General features: G+C 38.1%; 1 protein-coding gene across 3 annotated transcripts in view; it reads right to left on the bottom strand.

Moving 5' to 3' along the window:
• Positions 1 to 22,691, bottom strand: part of LOC126185002 (serine/threonine-protein kinase stk11-like) — a 118,196-nt gene that overhangs the window by 8,369 nt on the left and 87,136 nt on the right. Inside the window, exon 7 of one of the 3 annotated variants that reach the window (XM_049927724.1) lies at positions 11,123 to 11,300. In XM_049927724.1, coding sequence (XP_049783681.1) covers positions 11,137 to 11,300 — 164 coding nt within the window. In that variant the 3' untranslated portion in view covers positions 11,123 to 11,136. Of the gene's footprint in view, positions 1 to 11,122; positions 11,301 to 22,691 lie in introns of those variants that run through there. The other 2 variants (XM_049927722.1, XR_007536926.1) reach the window with 2 other exon arrangements.

Genomic DNA, 22,691 nt, shown 5'->3' with positions numbered 1-22,691 from the left:
GTACTACTTATTTTGATCTGTTGGCTGCCAGGTTTGTATCATTGGTATGTTATTACTTTGTTCATGTATGTCTCTTACCTAATTCGGTCACACCTAGAATAGTAGCATCCAATTATTCCTCTGCCACTGAATAGGCCACATTCTTTCAGTTTTGAAAATTTTATTCTTCTGGCTGTACATTGTAAATCTGAGAGTACTTGAAAAGTTCCTCGTATATGGAATTATGCATGAAATGTGAAGTCTGTATTGTTTTCTTATATAACACATTACAGTTAGTTGGTTATACATTGTCTTGCTTTTCATTGTTTCTACACAGTGTTTTCTTTGCTTTGTGTTGATACAGTTACCTGAATGAAGGTCGAGGACTGAACCTGGTTGTAATAAATAAGACACCGCAGAATTGTGTTATGCATTTCTCAAATTATATTTCTACTGTTAACTGTCACCTGAAAACATGTTTGATCTTTTGCAGAGCACAGCACAACAGTTGATTTTCATGTACTAACTTACAAAGCTGAAGTTAACAAAATGTATTGCTGCAAACACATACATAAAAAATTGTATTTCTTTGCATATTATGTGATTTGAATGCGTGAAAATTAAGGTACAAGATGTGGTTTTCATGAGACTTAACCCTTAGACACACAAACAAACACAAACATACACACAAAATTCAAGCTTTTGCAACAAATGGTTGCTTCGTCAGTCATTCCAATCCCGGGAGCGGAAAGACTTACCTTAGGGGGAAAAAAGGACAGGTATACGCACGCGCACGCACGTACGCACACGCACACACGCACACACACACCCACACACGCGCCCACACACACACACACACACACACACACACACACACACACACACACACACACACATCCGCATATACACAGACACAAGCAGCTTGTGTCTGTGTATATGCGGATGTGTGTGTGTGTGTGTGTGTGTGTGTGTGTACCTGTCCTTGCCAGCGCTTTTGTTTGGTAAGTCTCATCATCTTTCTTTTTAGATATATTTTTCCCACGTGGAATGTTTTCCTCTATCATATATATATATATATATATATATATATATATATATATAGGGAAACATTCCACGTGGGAAAAATATATCTAAAAAGAAAGATGATGAGACTTACCAAACAAAAGCGCTGGCAGGTCGATAGACACACAAACAAACACAAACATACACACAAAATCTGCTTTCGCAACCAACGGTTGCCTCGTCAGGAAAGGGGGAAGGAAAAGGAAAGACAAAAGGATATGGGTTTTAAGGGAGAGGGTAAGGAGTCATTCCAATCCCGGGAGCGGAAAGACTTACCTCAGGGGGAAAAAAGGACAGGTATACACTCGCGCACACACACACATATCCATCCACACATACAAGACACAAGCAGACATTTTCATGTCATGTCTGCTTGTGTCTTGTATGTGTGGATGGATATGTGTGTGCGTGCGAGTGTATACCTGTCCTTTTTTCCCCCTGAGGTAAGTCTTTCCGCACCCGGGATTGGAATGACTCCTTACCCTCTCCCTTAAAACCCATATCCTTTTGTCTTTCCTTCTCCTTCCCTCTTTCCTGACGAGGCAACCGTTGGTTGCGAAAGCAGATTTTGTGTATATATATATATATATATATATATATGCAGTGTCTCAATAGTGGTAATGTTATTCTGATTTTCAGATTTATGACAAAGTGGTGAATTTGACTGACAAACTTCCTCAATGCTGAAGTTAAAAAGTTAGAAAAAGGTTTTAAGTATAACTTGTGCCCTGCTGTAAATGGTAAAAATATAAAACGATGAACTGCCTGAACAAAGTTACCTAAAGTTTAAAGGTTATTTGGCACAGAAAAAAATTATATCTAGCAAAGTAGCAAAATTTATGAGGCAACATATTTCAGAAGACAATGGTAAACATAAATGTAGTAGATAAGAGTATTCCTTGAAAAAGAGCATAAATGTTGAGTTTGTTGACGAGCAAGCATTACCCTTGGAAGCAGACAAAGGTAAATCCATTGTCAGTATGTACAAAATACATTAGCAAAATATTAGAATTCTTTGATACAAATCACGTTTACAAGTTATAAAATGACTCCATTAAATACTTCCAGAAAGACATAAAGGAAAGCATATGTAATATACAAACTTGCTAAATGAAGGTGTTTTTTTTTTTTTTTTTTAAAGCGTTATCTGGTTCTAAACTCTTAACACTCAAGGTTTAGATCCCAATATAAAATCCATAAATCTGGTACACCATTCAGGCAAATTGTGAAATACACATTGATGGTCCAGCTTACTTACTCAGGTTACATACAAAAACTTCATCATGTTATCACCAAAAATTATGTCTTTCAGGGGAAATATATGATTAGACACACCAACAACTTGATTCGTCATTTAAAAGACATTAAGATCACAGATAATGTTTACAGTGGTTAGCACAATGGACTTTCGTTCAGGAGGATGATGGTTCAAACCTGCGTTCGGCCATCCAGATTTAGGTTACTCATTATTTCCCTAAATTGCTCGAGGCAAATGCTGGGATGGTTCCTTTGAAAGAGCATGGCCGATTTCCCTACCCATCCTTGCCACTATCTAAGCATTTGATCTTGTGCTCCATCTCTGATAGCCTCGATGTCAATGGGACATTAAACATTATCTTCCTCCTTCCTTCCTACACAGATAATGCTACACTTTGTCTATCTGATGTGGTTTATTTATACACAGATGTTCCTGTCAGTGAATCAATTGAACTGGTTAAGAAAAATTGCGTACAACATAGTAAGTATCCCAGAAATCATGGAGATAAAGGAGCTCCGTACCCTGATTCTGTCTCAGAATTATTCTATTGTCAATGGAGATTGTGACATGCAACCAGATGGCTTACCTGTGGGATGCTGTTTAGCAGGTACCCTTGCTAATATTTTTATGAGTAGCTTTGAAAATAAGATCTTAAATAGCAAATCTGAGATTGTCAAAAATATAAATTATTACAAAATATATATTGATGATACCATTATCTTTTAGCATAGTGACACTAATGATATACACAACTTACATCAACTGTTTAACAGTATACACCAATCCATAATATTTATTAGTGAAATAGAAGAAAATTGGGGGGCATTAACTTTCTTGAATTAAGAATACTGACAAATGAGGGAAGACACCAGATCAATGTCTAACTACTACTGATGTGGTTACACATAATGTCTCTTGCAAATCTTTTATGTACAAGCATGCTTTTTCCCATGCATTGCTGGATACGGTTATTAGGTTGCTGTTGTCAAATGATATTACAGCTGAACATTAAATAACACTGCAGTAAAGAAATGGGTATGATACAGATAGTTGACAGAGTATACAATAAAAAAATAAAAGCTAAAGTGAAGACAGATAAAGAGGAAATCATTTTATCATTTATATTTTGTAAAGTAACACTACATATGCTTTTCTTCCTTATTGTGGAAAGGTATCAGCTAAAATTAAACAATTATTTAACAAAAAATATCACTGTTTCTTTTCAGACTAGTAAAAACAACATAGGTACTACATTACAACGTAACATATAACGTGATTCCATTTATGACAAAATAGAATGTGTAGAATGTGAGAAAAAGTAAATCAGCCAGACAGGGAGAAAACTGCCAACAAAGATCAAAGAACATTCAAACCCCAATAACGCAGCAGCCTTAGGCATACATCTTACAACCCACAAGCTCTGCCTTGGTAATGTTACTAATCATACGGAAATGCTGCATAAATTAGACAAAGGAGGCATTATTAACTTATTAGAAGAGCAAGAAATATTTGCTTATATGATTACATGCCATGAAAAAATCTTAAATGAGCAGACAGTATTAAGGAACAAAAATTATTTAAATAATATAACTGAGATTTTCAAGGCAGTAATATACAGAGTGTTTAAAAAAGAATGGCCTTATTCTGGATGGTAATAATTATGAAACATGAGACATGCCGACAAAGAAATGTGTGTTGTCTGAATGGACGTAGCATAAAGTTTCAGAAAACTGTGTTTAGATGTCAGTCAATGCATCTTCTCAGTTTGCAGTCAGAAGTGAGAGGGCACCCACTCAACAGAAGGCGTTTTATGTGCTACAGTTTGCAAAGAATGATTCAGTGATTTTGGTCCAGTGTGCTTTTTGTCAGTGTTTGGGCATTTATCCACCTCCATCCAAAAAAATTCATTGTTGGTGTTGTTGATCTGAAGACAGGGTGCTCGTGCAAACATAAGAGTCCAGGTTGACTTCGCACTTCTGATGATACAGTGGAAAGAATTCGGCAAACATTTGAGCGGAGTCCATGAAAGTCTAATAGCCACGCAAGCAGAGACATGGCAGGGCCTCATACAACTGGTGAGTGTTAAGCTGTAGTTAGGTCTATAAACCATATAGGCTGTAATTAGTGCAAGCTCTTTGGGTTGATGATAAAAGTAAACAGCATGACAGTAATGCTCTGCTGGAGGATGTGGAAGACTATACATTTTTACCACAGTTAAGTCTCAGTGATGAAGTAAAATTTCATGCTAGTGGCAAAGTAAACTGACATAATGTGCACATATGGGGACTCCAGAAGTTTCATGACATTATTGAGCACAAAAGAGACTCACCTAAAATGAATGTTTCTTGTGCCATTTTTCATTGGAAAAAAGTGCGTGGTCCCTTTTTTTTTTACCTAAACATAGGGACTGGAATGAGCTATCTTCAAATGCTGCAGAATTGACTTTTTCCAAAAGTTCAGGAGGACTCTGATGACTGTTTTTGAACAGGATGGAGCTTCACCACACTGGCACAACATAGGTCAGTTTATCAATTACACTCTGCCTCAACAATGGATAGAGCACTTAGGACTCCAATACACTGCCTTACATTCTTGTCCTCCAAGATCACCAGACATGAGCCCATGTGTTTTTTTTCCTTGTGGGGATATGTGAAGGAAAGTGTGTTCATGTCCCCTTTATACAATGAAGTGCCAAAGAAACTGGTATTGGCATGCATATTCAAATACAGAGGTATGCAAACAGTCAGAATACAGCACTGTGGTCAGCAAAGCCTATGTAAGACACCAAGTGTCTGGCACAGGTGTTAGTTTGGTTACCATTGCTACAATGACAGGTTATGAAGATTTAAGTGAGTTTGAACGTGGTGTTATTGTCGGTGCACGAGTGATGGGACACAGCATCTCCGGGGTAGCGATGAAGTAGTGATTTTCCCATATGACCATTTCACAAGTTTACTATGAATATCAGGTATCCAGTATGACATCAAATCTCTGACATCGCTGCAGCCAAGAAAAGATCTTGGAAGAATGGGGTCAACAACAACAAGAGAATTGTTCAACATGCCAGAAGGGCAACACTCCCGCTAATTGCTGCAGATTTCAATGTTGGGCCATCAACAAGATTCAGCATGCAAACCATTCAACAAAACAGCACTGATACGGGCTTTCAGAGCCAAAGGCCCACTTGTGTACCATTGATGACTGCACAACACAAAGCTTTACACCTTGCCTGGGCCCATCAACACTGACATAGGACGGTTGATGACTGGAAACATGATGCCTTGTCGGACAAGTCTCATTTCAAATTGTATTGAGCAGATGGATGTGTACGTGTATGGAGACAACCTCATGAATCCATGGACCTTGCATGTCAGCAGGGGACTGTTCAGGTTGGTGGAGGCTCTGTAATAGTGTGGAGGATGTGCAGCTGGAGTGATGCAAGACACCCGATATGTCTAGATATGACTGACAGATGAGACGTACGTAAGCATTCTGTCTGATCACCTGCATCCATTCAAGTCCATTGTGCATTCCGACGGATTTGGGCAATTCCAAGCACACCAATGTGACACCCCACACATCCATAATTGCTACAGAGTGGCTCCAGGAACACTCCTTTAGCTGGCCACCAAACTCCCCAGACATGAACATTATTGAGAATATCTGGGATGCCTTGCAACATGCTGTTCAGAAATCTCCACCCCCTTATAGCCCTGCAGGATTCATCGTGTCAATCCCCTCCAGCACTACTTCAGACATTAGAAGAGTCCATGCTGCGCCATGTTGTGGCACTTCTGCAAACTCGTAGGGGCCATACATGACATTAGGCAGGTGCACCAGTTTCTTTAGCTGTTCAGTGTATTTATTTTATTTCTATTTTATATGTCATTCAGGAATGATGGTGGAAATAGGATCACATTTGAGGAAGTGGAGAAAATGGTCAATAGATTGCAGTGCAATACAGCGGCTGGGGCGGATGAAATTAAGTCGGAACTCATCAAATACAGTGGAATGTCAGGTCTTAAATGGCTACACAGGATAATTAAAATGGCGTGGGAGTCGGGACAGATTCCATCAGACTGGACAAAAGCAGTAATCACACCAATCTTTAAACACGGAAACAGAAAAGATTGTAACAACTACAGAGGTATCTCTTTAATCAGCGTTGTGGGTAAAATCTTCTTAGGTATTGTTGAAAGGAAAGTGCGAGTATTAGTTGAGGACAAATTAGATGAAAATCAGTGTGGGTTTAGGCCTCTTAGAGGTTGTCAGGACCAGATCTTTAGCTTACGACAAATAATGGAGAAGTGTTATGAGTGGAACAGGGAATTGTACCTATGCTTTATAGATCTAGAAAAGGCATATGACTGGGTTCCTAGGAGGAAGTTATTGTATGTTCTACGAGATTATGGAATAGGAGGCAAGCTTTTGCAAGCAATTAAAGGTCTTTACACAGATAGTCAGGCAGCACTTAGAGTTGATAGTAAATTGAGTTCATGGTTCAGAGTAGTTTCAGGCGTAAGACATGGCTGCAACCTGTCTCCACTGTTGTTCATATTATTTATGGATCATATGTTGAAAACAATAGACTGGCTGGGTCAGATTAAGATATGTGAACACAAAATAAGCAGTCTCGCATATACGGATGACTTAGTTGTGATGGCAGATTCGATTGAAAGTTTGCAAAGTAATATTTCAGAGCTAGATCAGAAATGTAAGGACTATGGTATGAAGATCAGCATCTCCAAAACGAAAGTAATGTCAGTGGGAAAGAGATACAAACGGATTGAGTGCCAAGTAGGAGGAACAAAGTTAGAACAGGTGGACAGTTTCAAGTACTTAGGATGGCAACATAGTGAAAGAACTGGAAGCGAGGTGTAGCAAAGCTAATGCAGTGAGCGCTCAGCTACGATCTACTCTCTTCTGCAAGAAGGAAGTCAGTACCAAGACTAAGTTATCTGTGCACCGTTCAATCTTTCGACCAACTTTGTTGTATGGGAGCGAAAGCTGGGTGGATTCAGGTTACCTTATCAACAAGGTTGAGGTTACGGATATGAAAGTAGCTAGGATGATTGCAGGTACTAGTAGATGGGAACAATGGCAGGAGGGTATCCACAATGAGGAAATCAAAGAAAAATTGGGAATGAACTCTATAGATGTAGCAGTCAGGGCGAACAGGCTTAGATGGTGGGGTCATGTTACACGCATGGGAGAAGCAAGGTTACCCAAGAGACTCATGGGTTCAGCAGTAGAGGGTAGGAGGAGTCGGGGTAGACCAAGGAGAAGGTACCTGGACTCAGTTAAGAATGATTTTGAAGTAATAGGCTTAACATCAGAAGAGGCACCAATGTTAGCACTGAATAGGGGATTATGGAGGAATTTTATAAGGGGGACTATGCTCCGGACTGAACGCTGAAAGGCATAATCAGTCTTAAATGATGATGATGATGATGATGATGATGATATATGTCATGTTCCACAGTACCAAATTGAGGACGAAGACTCCATGGTCATGTAACAAGCCAGTACATAAAATTATAACAGAATAGTAATAATGGATAAAATGAAACGTATGTGAACCCTATGCAGATGACAAGCCTTAAGATAAAATAAACTTAAACAAGAACATAACAAAGGAATTAGCATAATTTTTTAATTTTTTGAGCAGTTCCTCAAAAGAATACAATTTGAGCTATGAGGAAACTCTTTAGTTTTGACTTAAAGTGTGTGGATTACCACTAAAATTTTTGAATTCTTGTGGCACCTTATTGAAAACGAATGCAGCAGAATACTGCATGCTTTCCTGGACATGAGTCAAGGAGGTGCATTCCAAATGAAGACTGGGTTTCCCACCTAGTATTAACTGAATGAAAGCTGATAGCTCTTTTGAATAAGTCTATATTGTTAACAACAAACAGCATTCAAGAAAATAGGTATTGGAGAGGCCAGTATCAGATTTCCCAGTCTACTGAATGTGGGTGAACAAGAGGTTCGTGAACTGGCACCGCATATTGCTCAAACTGCCTGTTTCTGACTCGAAAATACCCTTTTTGAATCAGAAGTTACCCAAAAAATAGTGCCTTACATCATAATTGAATGGAAATATGCAATGTAGACTACTTTTTGTGGTGAGCTATCACTTATTTTAGATATTGTTCTAATGGTCAGTAAAGCAGTATTTAGTTTTTGAACGAGATCCTGAACATGGGATTTCCATGACAGCTTAGTATCTATCTTAACATCTGTGAATCTAAACTGTTCTGTCTCACTAATCATATGCCCATTCTGTGTAATCAAGCAGTAAGATTTTGTTGAATTGTGTGTTATAAACTGTAAAAACTGAGTCTTACTGTGACTTAGCATCAATTTATTTTCTAGAAGCCATGAACTTCTGTCTTGAACTGCACTATTTGAAACTGTGTCAATATTGCAAAATGGTTCAAATGACTCTGAGCACTATAGGACTTAACATCTGGGGTTATCAGTCCCCTAGAACTTAGAACTACTTAAACCTAACTAACCTCAGGACATCACACACATCCATGCCCGAGGCAGGATTCGAACCTGCGACCGTAGCGGTTGCACGGTTCCAGACTGAAGCACCTAGAACCACTCAGCCACACCGACCGGCGTCAATATTGCACACAACATCCTTCACTACCAAGCTGGCATCATCAGCAAATAGAAATATCTTAGAATGACCTGTAATACTAGAAGGCCTATCATTTATATAAATAACAAACAATGGCAGCCCGGCACTGAGCCCTAGGACAATCCCCCCCCCCCCCCCCCCCAACTGTTCCCCATTAGGACTGCATGTTGTAGCCATTCTGAACAATGCAGAGAATTACCTTCTGCTGTCTATTCTTAAAGTAAGAGGTGAACCAGTTGAGAACTAAACTCCTTATTCCATAATGGTCCAACTTTTCCAGTAATATTTTGTGATCAACACAATCAAAAGCCTTAGTTAAGTCGAAGAAGACACTCAGCATTCACAACCTTTTATTTAATCCATACAGAGCCTCACAGATAAAAGAGAATGTAGCATTTTCAGTTGTTAAACCACATCCGAATACAAACTACATGTTTGAAAGCAAATTATGTGAACTGAAATGATCAGTTACCCTTGTATATACAAACTTTTTAATAACTTTAGCAAACACCGATGCCACAGAAATAGGTCTAAAATTGTCTACATTACCCTTTTCCCCTATTTCATAAAGTGGCTTCACTACTGAGTAGAGCAGAACAAATGAATTTACTGCAACCCAAAGGTAACTCCCAGCTGCTAGTGCCTGCTGCCTGTTGTCTCTTTCAGTGTGAAGGTGCCGCTGTTGCAGAAGTACTGGCTGGCAGACTCCAATAAATACACCCCCCCCCCCCCCCCCCCAACACAAAAACAGATCCTCAACCGCAGATGAGCTTAGTTATTCTCAGATGCTTGCTGACTTCTCTGTACATGACCTATTGAGGTATGTACATGATGCCAACCACCACTGTCTCTGTCAGCTGCTGACTTTCTGATGGCGATTGCTGCTATGCCAGATGAAGTGTCCAATTATCTACCAAGGACTTCATCTCCAGTAGCGGCAGGCAACGCCTGAGCTAAGGATCATATGCAGACAACTTAGTCTGTTCATACTGTGGGGTCTCTCTCTGGGTGCCTAATTCCTGCTGACTGCCACCTTTCTAGTGGGACACCTGTTCCAGACTGAGCTGGTGGCAGCCCAGTCCGTCACTGTGCACCATTTCCTAGAGGCTTGTATTAACACTGATCAGCACCTAGGATGGGCATACACCTTTGTCATCAACATGGGGGGGGGGGGGGGGGGGGGGGGAGGGGTTATGGTTTGTGTACTCTCCTACCCTGCACTGTATTCCAAGGTCCAAGGCAAACCAGCAACCTGGACAGGGCTGTCATAACTGGTTGCAGTGCACAGCCTCTGCCAGCTACGGCTATCCTGCTAACTCCAGTGGGTGGTGCTGCTTATGCAGGTGTGTGCCCAGGAGTACCTAATAATGAAGGTTCTCTGAATTCTGTGGCCCACTGCGGCATCCCAGGAGTGATGGCCTTGCTCCAGTGGCTGCCATACCTATGTGTACGTCTAATTGAACTATGGATTTCTTAATAGTGGTCCACTGTCTGCCAGTCACCACCACCACCACTCCCAACCCATGTTCCAGCAAAGGAGGTGGTATTACCTCCTGGTCTTCTACAGCAGTTTCCTCTGACACAGTAGAGGCCACCACATCCCTGGCCTTCAAAGTATTACAAGAATGCAGTTTATGAGAAAATGAGGATAACTTCACATAAATATTAATAATTTCACTCTAGAACAACCTTAAAACAAATCAAGTTCTAGTTTGCTGGAGATAATTTATGGTATTATTTAGTCATCAGTTACGTTTTTCCATTATTTTTATTGTTTTTCAGGTTGCTGCTTGGAAATCTAATGTATCTCAGTACAACACCCAGTGAGAATAATATACGACACAGCACGTCACTTTATCATTAGAAATACTACTTACCACAGAACACATATGTTATGGACATTTAAAGCACTTTCTGTGTTAGCTCAACTTCTTCTTACAGCTTAATTAGATCACCTTCTGGATGTGATGAAATCCATGATTACATTTAAAATTAAGAAAGTACAACAGAATATAAGGAATTTTATGTGCACACATTTAATAACCATTGACACCATCATGAATTGCATTGAAGGCAATCAGAAGCACAGCTGATCAATATTTCAATAGTTTTGGTTAAATATAGACAGTTCAAATGTCTCACATATGCATACATAGATTCATACTACTTACGAATAGAAGAGGTGCTACGACTGCTTACAAGTGGGAAATTTTTTTACACTAATACACGAAATTGGTCGTCTCCAGCGCCGTTTACTTCCACCGCTACCAGCATGTGGATGAGAGTCTGATGCATTCAGTCTCAACTGTCCTTGTGTCTCTTGCTGCTGCTGCTGCTGCTTTCGTTCCTCTACAAAAAGAACACTTTTATGTATGATAAATAACTGTTTGTTAATGACATATTAAAACACACAAGACTGAGGTACAGTAGACTGCACACAATACATAAAATTAATTTCAAGTATCTACTTTTCAAAAACATGGAAATTCATAATTTTCAATTAGTATATTTTTACAGTATTGGAATACCTTTTCTTTAGTAAACTGTATTATATGTATGTGATAACACTGCATACAGTGAGGGGATTCCAAATTTTAGAATAATTTTATAACACAAAACACTGTTGCTTGCCAGACCTCAGATATATACATTTACTTGCACCACACACACGAAATTAGCAAGCAACAACATGAAAAATATTATTTGTTTTGATGGGCAATAGTAATGTCTCTGCAAGATAAAATGACATTCCAATAACATACAGAAGTTAATACAAAATACATTTAATAATAGTTACTAAAACTCACATGCATGTCTGCATCTTTCACCATTCCACTGGTTAATAATTAAAAATAAAGGATATAAGTAGAGCAGATGAGACCTTGATAAATACTGCACCATAACAAGCTTCCACGGGATTTCAAGAGCTCTATTAGCAGTATCTGTTCAGAATAATTTTTAAAATTGCGCCATGTGCTTAAATAGCAATGGATGCCTGCACTGACTAATATGAAATCGAATAACAGTATCTGTGATACCAAGCTACTGCTTACCATGGTAACTGTTCTGAGGAGGATACAAACCAAAGTACTGAACTGATCATTTACTTCTCTATTTTCAGTAAGTATCTGATTCAATACTAAATTGTTGTTGAAAGACAACACATTTCCAGAAGGTATTTCACTCTAGATTTTTGGTAAGACTGATGATCACATCCACAAATAGAGGATAGTAAATTATTCCAGATAAACCATCAGGAGCATACACGGTAATTACAGGTACAGTTGAGACCAATGCCTCTGGTCATTCATGAACTTAACTATCACTAGCAAATTATATCTGCTAGCTCATAATTTAAGCAGATAATTCTTTTCTTTTCGAGAAAGTTACGCCAAGAGGAAATCTGTTGACTATTCATATCGATAAAAGTCACCCAGCGATTAGCCTGGCAGCTTTATTTTTAAAATGATGCAGCCAGTAACTACAGGAGTAATAGAACCATAGCTGTACCCAAACAAGCCACACACATTTTCAAAAGTAACAAAGAGCAGGGATATGATATCAAAAGCATTTACAGTGTTAGTAAGACACAGTAACACTCATCAGTTTCTACTACTCTGTATAATGATGAAATACTGCTGGTATGCAAAAGATTGCTTAAAACTTTTGTGACTAATACCAGAATGCTATTTACATGGTGGGATTCCTATAATACACAGTTAAAAGAGGATATTTAGTGTTTATATGGATATACCACACATACAATCACAAAGTTGTTGGTTACCTACATTTGAAAAGGAAATGATTTGGCTCATTCTTTTAACAAGGATGTAGACTGTCAAGTTGTATAACTAATGTTACTAGTTCTCAACTGTGTTCCTAATTAGCAGTTTAGTAGTTTTCAGGTAGTACCCTGATAGTGACAGAAACATGAGGGCTTTTCCAGCTTTGCAGTTAAAACTTGTTAAGTCAATGCACTTTTAAAGTTGTATAACTAGCAACTGTACCTGATGAGCAATGCAGTAAACAACAGTGACAGTTTCTTATGCCGGATGATTCACTATTCATGGCAATGACACAAAGATATTTATATTTACAACAGTTTCTCACAGTAAAAACGGTCAGACTGCTACTATGTCACTTCTCTTCAGAATCCACATTTGCGCAAACATAGCCCACTGCTGCACAGGTGAGAAAGTTGAAAAATGTTTTTCTAATTTGCAGCTGGCGTTCTTACACATTGTTAATGGCAACTTTGCCTATTAATACTTTCAATTTCCACATAAAAGCTTGCTATTCACCACAAGTTTACAATATGGCTGACTTGATGAATGTACACCATAGCTTGTCTCAAATTTCTTACTAGTGTGTCCGTATTGTATATACAGACAAGACATACTCTTAACATTCTATGGAGATAAGAGTTCACTCAAATGGCTGTAATGATGATATGTTGAATTGTGCTAGCAATATGATCCATCCTATTTTAGTTGTTTTCATGGTGTTCTAGGTACCCTTCTTGAAAATCCATTTTGACACATCACTATCAGAGCTTTTTTAATGAGTAGATGTGTAGGATTGAACTGGTGATCAGACTGTAGGACTGGATTTTGAAATTTGCAAGTCATTAAACATCAAGCCTTCCACAAAAGGGTAAACCTTGAATGATTTCAATGGTAGAAATATTTCCAGTACAACAATGAAGCACCAAAGTGGTTGGGAAAAAAGGAATACATGAATGGTTGGGATTACATCAACTGTAGGCCACACTGTGAATATTATTATGGAGTAAGATTACAATCTCATTACCAATATGAGATTTTCACATTAGACTTGATACTGCAGTCTAAACTCCCTGGGTACTGCTGGTTGGCATTCTGCTTTTCCAAAACAGTGTCTGTTGATGGACTGTAAATATGATGAGAACAGGCCTGTAAAACCCTTCCACAATCAACCCACTGCTCAGGTCTATCACGGTGTACCTCTAACATTCTTGATGCAAATAAATTCATAATCACTTTTCAGTCAGACTAGATGTGCTTCATCCCATAGATCCATATTGAGCAGATCCTCAGGGATGCAGAACATGTCATAAAAGAATACATGTTTAAAAACTATAAAGATTTTGTGATGGATATGACTTATCTTGGTGAAAGGGAGGAGAGAGGGGCATATTCACATTACTGAAAGTATTTTTAATGACATTAAATATCAAACACTCTCTGAACTTTCTGCAAAATTATATTTCTTTACAGAAGATACAAAAATGATGACATGTAGAGTGTTTACAAAGGAAAGTATTAAATTTTTTTGTCACACAAAAAGAGATATTTAACAAAAAATGAAAACTTTTTGTGTGAAGTTACATTTACCTGTAGGTAAATAATTAAGTATAATTTACAATTGTAATCCAATATTTGCATAAATAAAACTTCATTTAACAGAGGGTAAAAAGGAAATTGAGTTTGGTCATCTATGTTACTATTCTGACCCATTTGCAGATTTGCCTTTCTGACAGCTTCCACATACAATATAAATTGATTTTCAATACTTCACCGAATTTAAAAGTTTAATATGCTGTCATACTCTATTTATTAGGCGACATAATCTTACGTTGAATGTTTTCACAATCAAGCAAGTATTACAGGGAGAACTGTGTATTTATCTCAAGACAAGGTATATGATGGCGCGCAAATGCCCGGAAAAAAAAAAAAAAAATTATATATACACACACACACACACACACACACACACACACACACACACACAAAAAAAAAAAATTGGATCACCGCACAATGCACCCTACAGGAGATATGATGTCATAAACACTGAAATGTCTGAAAAACTAGCTTTTGCTTAAAATGGAGAACCAGTTATCCAGTTTACATTCATCCAGTGTTTTACAATGAGAACGATTACTGACTTCTAACAAACTTTCAGAGTAATTGCAAACCTTTCCTAAACTTTTTCTCACTTACATGCTTAATGCAAATATTTAACACATTAGTTAATTTGTAGCCAGATGTTGTACATGTTTTATGTGTGGAAGTTCAATTCTGTAAAGAATCAGGGGTTTACTGGTTTCATACAAAGCTGGCACTCAGTGTAATATGTTTATGTTTTTATTTCCAGTAGGGTCATCTTTCTAGTTTTCTTAAAAGAATGTAAAATCTCATAATCTACATCAAATGGATGGTTTTCTGATAAAAGGTGTAGACTGCAAAAATTACAATAGGAATTAAGTTGGATGATAATGGAAACAACTTAAATAAATTCTTACTGACAGAGTTTTAAGGAAAAGTTGCATTAAAATCACCAACAACCCGTATTTCCTTTTTTATTTACTTACTGCAAATTAGGACAAGAGAACATCAAAGTGACTTATGAACAGATTAAGATTACCCACAGGTGCTTGGTATACTGTTACTATTATGAAGGATTTATTCTGAATTTCTACTTCTGTTGCACACACTTCCATTTGCTGCTCCAACCAAAATTTATAAATGTCTATGTTCTTAAATTCATAACAGTTCCTGATGTATGTGGCAACTACTCCTTTCTCCATTTCCACTCTACAAAAGTGAGATGCTGACCAAAATCTTACAACACCTAACATAGCTATACCAGTGATCACATGATGTGCAGAGGGGCAGGTTATGTCAACTGTGTACAAATGGGTAAACATGTGATTCCATGATTGACCTATGGATTTAAACAAACATGCATAACTGACAATCAGAACTCACAAAAGGATCAATGTGGAACAGTAATACAAATTGCTTTTCAAATAGTCCAATCTTTACCAACGGTTTTTGGTGAATGGTCCACTCTTTATCATATAAACAATGATAATTCATTTAACTGGACACACAACACACACATCTTCAGTGTGTACATATTAACTTGTGTGCACATCACACATGCAAATGAGACACGAAACAACGAAAGACTTAATAGTAGTAAAGTAGAAAAATGTGGCTGGGTGATCTCTGTATAAGTCTGGACTACACACAAAATTCTTTAATTTTTACCACAATTATCTCATTTTCAGATAAAATAGAGGCCAGATTCCCATTTAAAATTCTAGTTTCCACTTAATCACAATGTTTTTCTGCATAGGCAGGAAAGGGTATTCATTTTAATCATGCTTTTTTGGACAACCCAATTCCCTCAAGACAGACTGTATCTAGCGGCCATCTACACGCCACTGATATCTAATTACTTTTTATTTTAATTGGCATTAACTCAAACCCCCCTAATAACGTAGATTATCAAACCTACAAGTCCTGTGTACTTACCTTGTAGTCATTTATTGTCCAGGGTGCAAATCCATGGCAATATTTCAGCTTTATAAATGTAAGACAACAACTTCAAATACTCTTGGTTTATTACTGTCCTGTAAGTAAACTATATGAGATCAATGCATTGAATGACTGAAGTATCCTGGCTGTTGACTCGGTACGTAAGTGTTGCCATCTTTACCATATGCAAAAACAATGCGAGACCATCTTGGAAACATACGCACATCTATCGTTTGCTAAAGCATCTGCCAAGACTTTCAAGACTTATTATAACTGTCCACACAAGTGGCACCGAAAAAAAAACCACCCCTCCCTTTCAGTTGAGGGTTCTTCTTTCAGTCTAGTAACTAGAGACATCATTCCCATGTCATTAGACAAGCCCTACGTCAGAATTATAATGTGTCTTGTGACAAATCAAGTACTGTGTAAATTTAAGATGTGTTAATGAGTCATATAACACACACAGCTCAGTTCATGCAAATGGCTGTGGATATATCTCACAAATTGTCAGTTCTGGTTGCATGCAAACTGTGTTTATAAAGGTTTGATTGAAACAAGTTGAAAAGGGGGTGAAAAGCATTAAAACCATATACAAAAACATAAATCACTAGAAAAATGCCAAAATAAAAATCTAAGTGTTACCATAATGTAATCAAACAATTATGTCTGATGAGAGGATTACAAAACTGTAATTGGGTTTCATCACAACAAAGTATTATGAAAGTTACTGATATGTCCCTATTGACATTTTAATTAATTAACAGTAATTAATCTTTTAAGTGAAACTAGTTATCAGAAGCGAGGTATTTTGACTTCCTGACTGAAATACATCAATTGTTTTGAAAGGATTCTTTAGAAAAGTGTGAAAATTAAGATGAGCAGTGTTCTCAGTCAGGCTTTGCAGGATTAATCGATGGAAGCGATCCACCACAACACATATGCTCTTGTGAATAAGAGATGGTTATGACCTCCAAAAGATGTTAGTAAAGCTGGGGATTATTTCTAAATGTGAAACCAAATATGAAAATTTTATCCACATGAAAAAAGTTGATAGAGCAAATGTAAGTAAAAGTATTAATATGAAAAGTGACAGATATTTAAAGGAATTTTGTGAAGTGGCCAAAAGTGTGTCATGTTACATTAGAATCAGCTTTCATTACATAGAATTTTGATTATGATGAACAAATTGGTATTCAACTACTGAAGCAATCAAATTTGGAATGGATTGATTGGTTACGGTCAATTTTATTTGTGAAAGGCATGGCAAGTTGAATAGAATTATATCACACCATGCAAACTGGGATCATAAAACTGAAGAAAACAGTCTCCATCTGCTTTCTATGACTTATGTGCACAACATTTCAAAATAATAAGTGCTTTGATGGAAACATTTCAAGTCCCTGGCTGTGATTTAAATTCCTGATCAAATGGTAAACACAGATACCTCATACAATCTCCAATTTGAAATTTTGTCTCTTAATTGCAGTTCAAGATCAATAAAAACAAGATGGTAACAGTTAAAAAACAACCAAAGATTTTCTGTTGAATACTTAAAATCAGTTTGTAGTGGCCATTTTTATAGCCTCCTAGTAATCATCTGCTGCTAAGTGTGTAGTACCTGCAAGACACAGTTGAACTAAAAATCCACAACCAAAGACCACTGTACAGAGCCCTTAAATGTGAATGTTATACAATCAACAGTTACTAAAAATAGGGTTGCACTTAAAAATGCTGCCTCAAGGGATACCATTCAGGGACACTAGTTGCTCTTATTAAAAGATCTGATAGGATATTGCTGACTTCGATATCTAAAACAGCCTGAGTAGAGGAAGGAGGACATGCCGAGAATCCCCATGAGAGGAGCTGCTCGAGGACAATATGTCTCTGAATAGTATCATAGCACTGCACGAGAAAAAAAGATACATGCTAGGTGTTACTCATATGCAAATGCAGGCTCTACTACTGCCTTCAGCCAGTATAGATTATCAACAGTGGAGTAGTACCTCCTGAACACGCACCCAAAACGAGTAAAGAACTGCTTTGATTCAAGCATCCAGACAAGGTAGTTGTTTACTATCTGTTCTGAGGCCTGTCCCACACAGCTGGCGAGCGTAACACTATGATAACTCTTCGGGCACATATGGTCCTTCCCACTCTTAGGAAATTGGTGACTTCAACTTCAACAAAGAAAGAGAACAGATGTAAACTTTAATATTGGCTTGTCAACTACCATTTGGTAGTGATGCAATGTGGGCTCCGGGCAGGTGGTGGTAGCAATCTGAATGAATCACTGTCCAATCTGTGCAATATCTCTCTTGCTGGTCATAAGGATCTCATTCTTCAATACAGTATTAATTAGACATCTATCCCTGAAATCTTCCTGAATTCCCACACATATGTTTGTTTAGTGGAAAGGTTAATGGAGTTCAAGATCTATTGGCACTTCTCCAATGGCTCTGATTAATGACAGATTTATGACCTTACCACACTAGAAAGGCTATGACGTTCTCACCAGAAGGTCAGCTCAACAATCTTCACAGGGCTAGTTGCCCATCCCCGATCTATTTATTCCACTGAGAGACAAGTGGTCTTTGCAACTGTTCAGAAGACTGGCATAAATGCATCAGTGATGCAGTGGATTATGACAGTAATGTGATCTTATCTGCACATTCAAAGATACTGTCCGTGTTCAAACACGATCCACTGCTGTTAAGCATCCAGTTAGCCTAATGGAGCAACCATCCTTTCTTTTAGGCATCTAAGTCTGGTATATGCATCCAAATCAAGATGTAGTGCAACAACTGGAGTTTAAGAATGACAGAAAACGATCCCATAGCAGCTCCTATGAGGGTACTTGCCCTGTGTTCAAAAGCCATAGATTATATTTCTGAGAGGCTCTCGACAGCTCAATCTTAGGGTCAGGTGGTAGTGGAGGCACATAGCACCCCATGTGTGTAAAAAAGCCCATGTGGAGGAATGGGCTGGAACTTGTGTGATAAAGTTGTGGAGTGACTCACTGTATAGACCATTTGGTGAGGGTTACATATTGGCAGTTTACACAGAAGACACACACGCACACATTTCTACAGAAAGCGTTTCATTTTTAAGGTGCTTCAAAGACAAAGGTACATGCCATATGCTGCAAAGCTTTTTGAAAATAAAAATGTGGGACTTTTCAAAAGATCATGCAGTACCGATGGTGTCTTCCTCAACTGCACACAGTGTACCGCTCAAATCTCTGCAGGAGACAATACATTTAGAGCTCCCACCAGTGAGCCTCCCCAAGCCCTGACCCCTCCAGCATTCACCATCTCTGAGTGGTGCAATGGATGTGACCAGAGAATCTCATCTTCACATCGCTCATTGCATTCAACCATTCCTATGGCAAACCTTTTTAAGACGTCACACACCGAGCTCTGCCCCAGATCACTGAAGACTAAGTGAGAATACGTTGTATACCATAATGCTACTACTCTTAACAGCCAGCCAGTGTACCAGTTTGTATAAGGGACAATTCCAAAAGAGAGCTATCACAGCACCACAGAAGGGTTCATACCATTCACAAAGTTATGTATTTCATATGTTTCAACTTGTAAAAATTGTAAATAAATGTGTTAATATTTTATTCATTTTATAAATATCCAGTATGTTATGCTACCTCCTGAACTGTGCACACAAAAGACATTCCTAGTGATGAGACAGGTTTGCTGCGTGATTCCACGACAGCAGTCAGCACAGTGAAAAATAACTACATTTTCTTTCCTAGAATTATTATATACTGAAGTGCTTCTAAATAGTACATAAAATGGCAAGTTCTGGAGAGAAACCATTCACTGTCATTATTCAGCTGAGAGTCAACAGATACAAAGACAAATACAAGCATTACCAGACTAGTGGAAGCACATGAAGCTCAACAACAAACTACTACTGAAGCACAGAAGACAGGTGGCCTGGTGCAGCTAGAACAACAATTTTTCAGCCTACAAAATGTCAAGTGAGACAAGACATTCTTTCTTTTTCTCATAAGTATCTCCTTTTTGTGTAGAAGGCTGTTACATCAGTTACAGTCCCAAACGTTATCCTTTGAAGACGTTAGGAAGTTGGACGAAATTTCAGATTCATGCAGTTGTTGCTCGTTTCAAATTTTTTCATATGCACTGCCATAGTAATCAAACCTACAAGCAATGGATGGCTGAAATAACTGTGCCTGACTAGGAACTGTAAATTTAACTTTGCTTGTGAAACTTCTTTTCAAGACAAAATGCTTCACAATGCCATTATTCAGAACCTTGCTGACAACAGATTATAGGCTAAGATTCTGAAGTATCTCAACTCTGGTCTCAATGATGTACTTAAAACAACTTAAGCTCAGGCAGTACAAGACTTCGCAGAGCAAGATTTTAATGTGCTTGATGTTGCAACGCTGACCATTGATTGCACTCAATGGCCGCAGCTCCACATGGCTCACGTTTTCAGACACTGCGGGCAGCAGGATAAACTGGGTGTGTGCTTCCCAGCCAGTTTCACTGCTAGTTCAAGCACTCCAATATCTTGCATGAACTGTTATCTAACACATAACCGCAAACACTGATTCTTCGGCCATGCACAATGCCAGCACTGCCATTAATCAGGACATGCATACGAAGTGTGCCAGCAAAGGAAACACAAGGTAAAGTCCGTTTCACACACAGCTAGAATTGATAAAATGAAAATAAATATGCTTTCTCATTCTGAATCTATCTGTTCCTCCTGGCCATCTGTGCAAAAACCATGGACAAAAGTGTAAGAATCGTAAAGTGAGATGCACAGTGCAAAACTTGGCTCATTCCAATCAGTTCTCCACTAATAACAAACAGCTAAATGCTCCATCAATCACAAACTGGGCAAAGACTGTCCTTTAATAGTCAGAACTGACAGTAACAATCAGAAGACAAATGGCAAACTGTTCATCTCTTTACAGATTTGCAATCAATCCATATCATTTAAACTAGATACTGGTGCATCAGTCACACTGATTAATCAAAATAATACAAGCAATTGGGGCACCCCATCACATCTACACCTCAAGAGCTAGACTGGCGAAAGTACCTTTGTTCTTGGGACATGCACTTTGCAAGAAAAATATAGAAGTAAGACTACATTAGCGCCATTCACAGTAGCTGAATGCATGACAGCATTTATTAATTGTGTAAAAAATATGAACATTTGTTCAATGGTACATTGGAACACGCAAAGGATTTCCAAGCACACATTACATTCAACGGCAATGCACACCCATAGTTTTACTGTACATGTCCAATGCCTCACACTATTCACGAAGTTGATTCTGAACTCGACAGACTGGAATAAATCAGAGTTTTGAAGCCTATTTCTGCATGTCATTGGGCATCTCCTTTTCTGATCACAAGAAAACCAAGTGGGAAAACTAGCGTAAAGTCTGACTTTAAAGCTACAGTTAGGGCTCAAACAGTTGTTGTTTATTTCCCATGTCCATCTATCAAGGAGCTTATGGATTGCCTAGTAAGTGGACAATTCTTTTCCAAAATTTATTTAGCTGATGCTAACTTTCAACTTCCCCTGGATGATGAAGGTGAAAAAAAAAAGGGGGGGTGGTCAATATGCTCATTGCAATATCAATACCAGCACTTTCACTTCAGAAATGCATCTGTTCCTGTGTTGTTACAACGCTTTCTCAAAGAAGTAACATCGAAAGTTCAATAGTGCTCAAATTATATGGATGACATCATTATGTCTGTACAAACGCTAGAATAGAATCTTAAAAACCTGGAATCTCTTTTTCAAGTTTTTACTGACAAGACTCATGTAATTTACAAAAATGGAATATTTGAGACATCTCACTGGTGCCCATGATGCTTGTCTCCATCAACAAAGCATTTAGAGGCCATCTGGAGATTACCTTTTACTAACAATGTATGAGGACTACTAGATGTTCTTGGAAAACTAACTAAATACATTCATTCAGTTCATTCCAAATGCAGAGCAAATTGCTACTCTTTTGCATCACCTTGAATCCATATATGTTCCTTTTCAATGGATTGGAGAACGCAAATATTCATTTCAAAAGTTGAAAAATGCATTGCTTAATCCCCATGTCTTATTCATTCTGAACTGCAATAACTGATAGTGCTCGCAGTTGATGCATCACCACAAGGAATAGGGGCAGTTGGAAACATTGAACACACCATAGCATTTACATCAGACACTGAACAAGGCCCAAGTCAACTACAGTCAGCTGGAAACGGAAGCCTTAGCCACCTCCTATGGCATGATAAAAATTTCATCAACATCTGCATGGTAAAAAACTTTTTTTCTCACAACTGGTCATAAGCCAATGACTGCACTTTTTCATCCAGCATAAGATGTGCCTGATCTTAGGGCAAAGAAACTGCAATGTTGTCACCACTTCTTTCCAATTACC

Source organism: Schistocerca cancellata, chromosome 4 (assembly GCF_023864275.1).
Source record: "Schistocerca cancellata isolate TAMUIC-IGC-003103 chromosome 4, iqSchCanc2.1, whole genome shotgun sequence".
In the NCBI taxonomy this organism is placed as follows: Eukaryota; Metazoa; Arthropoda; class Insecta; order Orthoptera; family Acrididae; genus Schistocerca; species Schistocerca cancellata.
The sequence above is the reverse complement of the archived record's forward strand: the minus strand, read 5'-3'. Positions and strand labels throughout refer to the sequence as shown.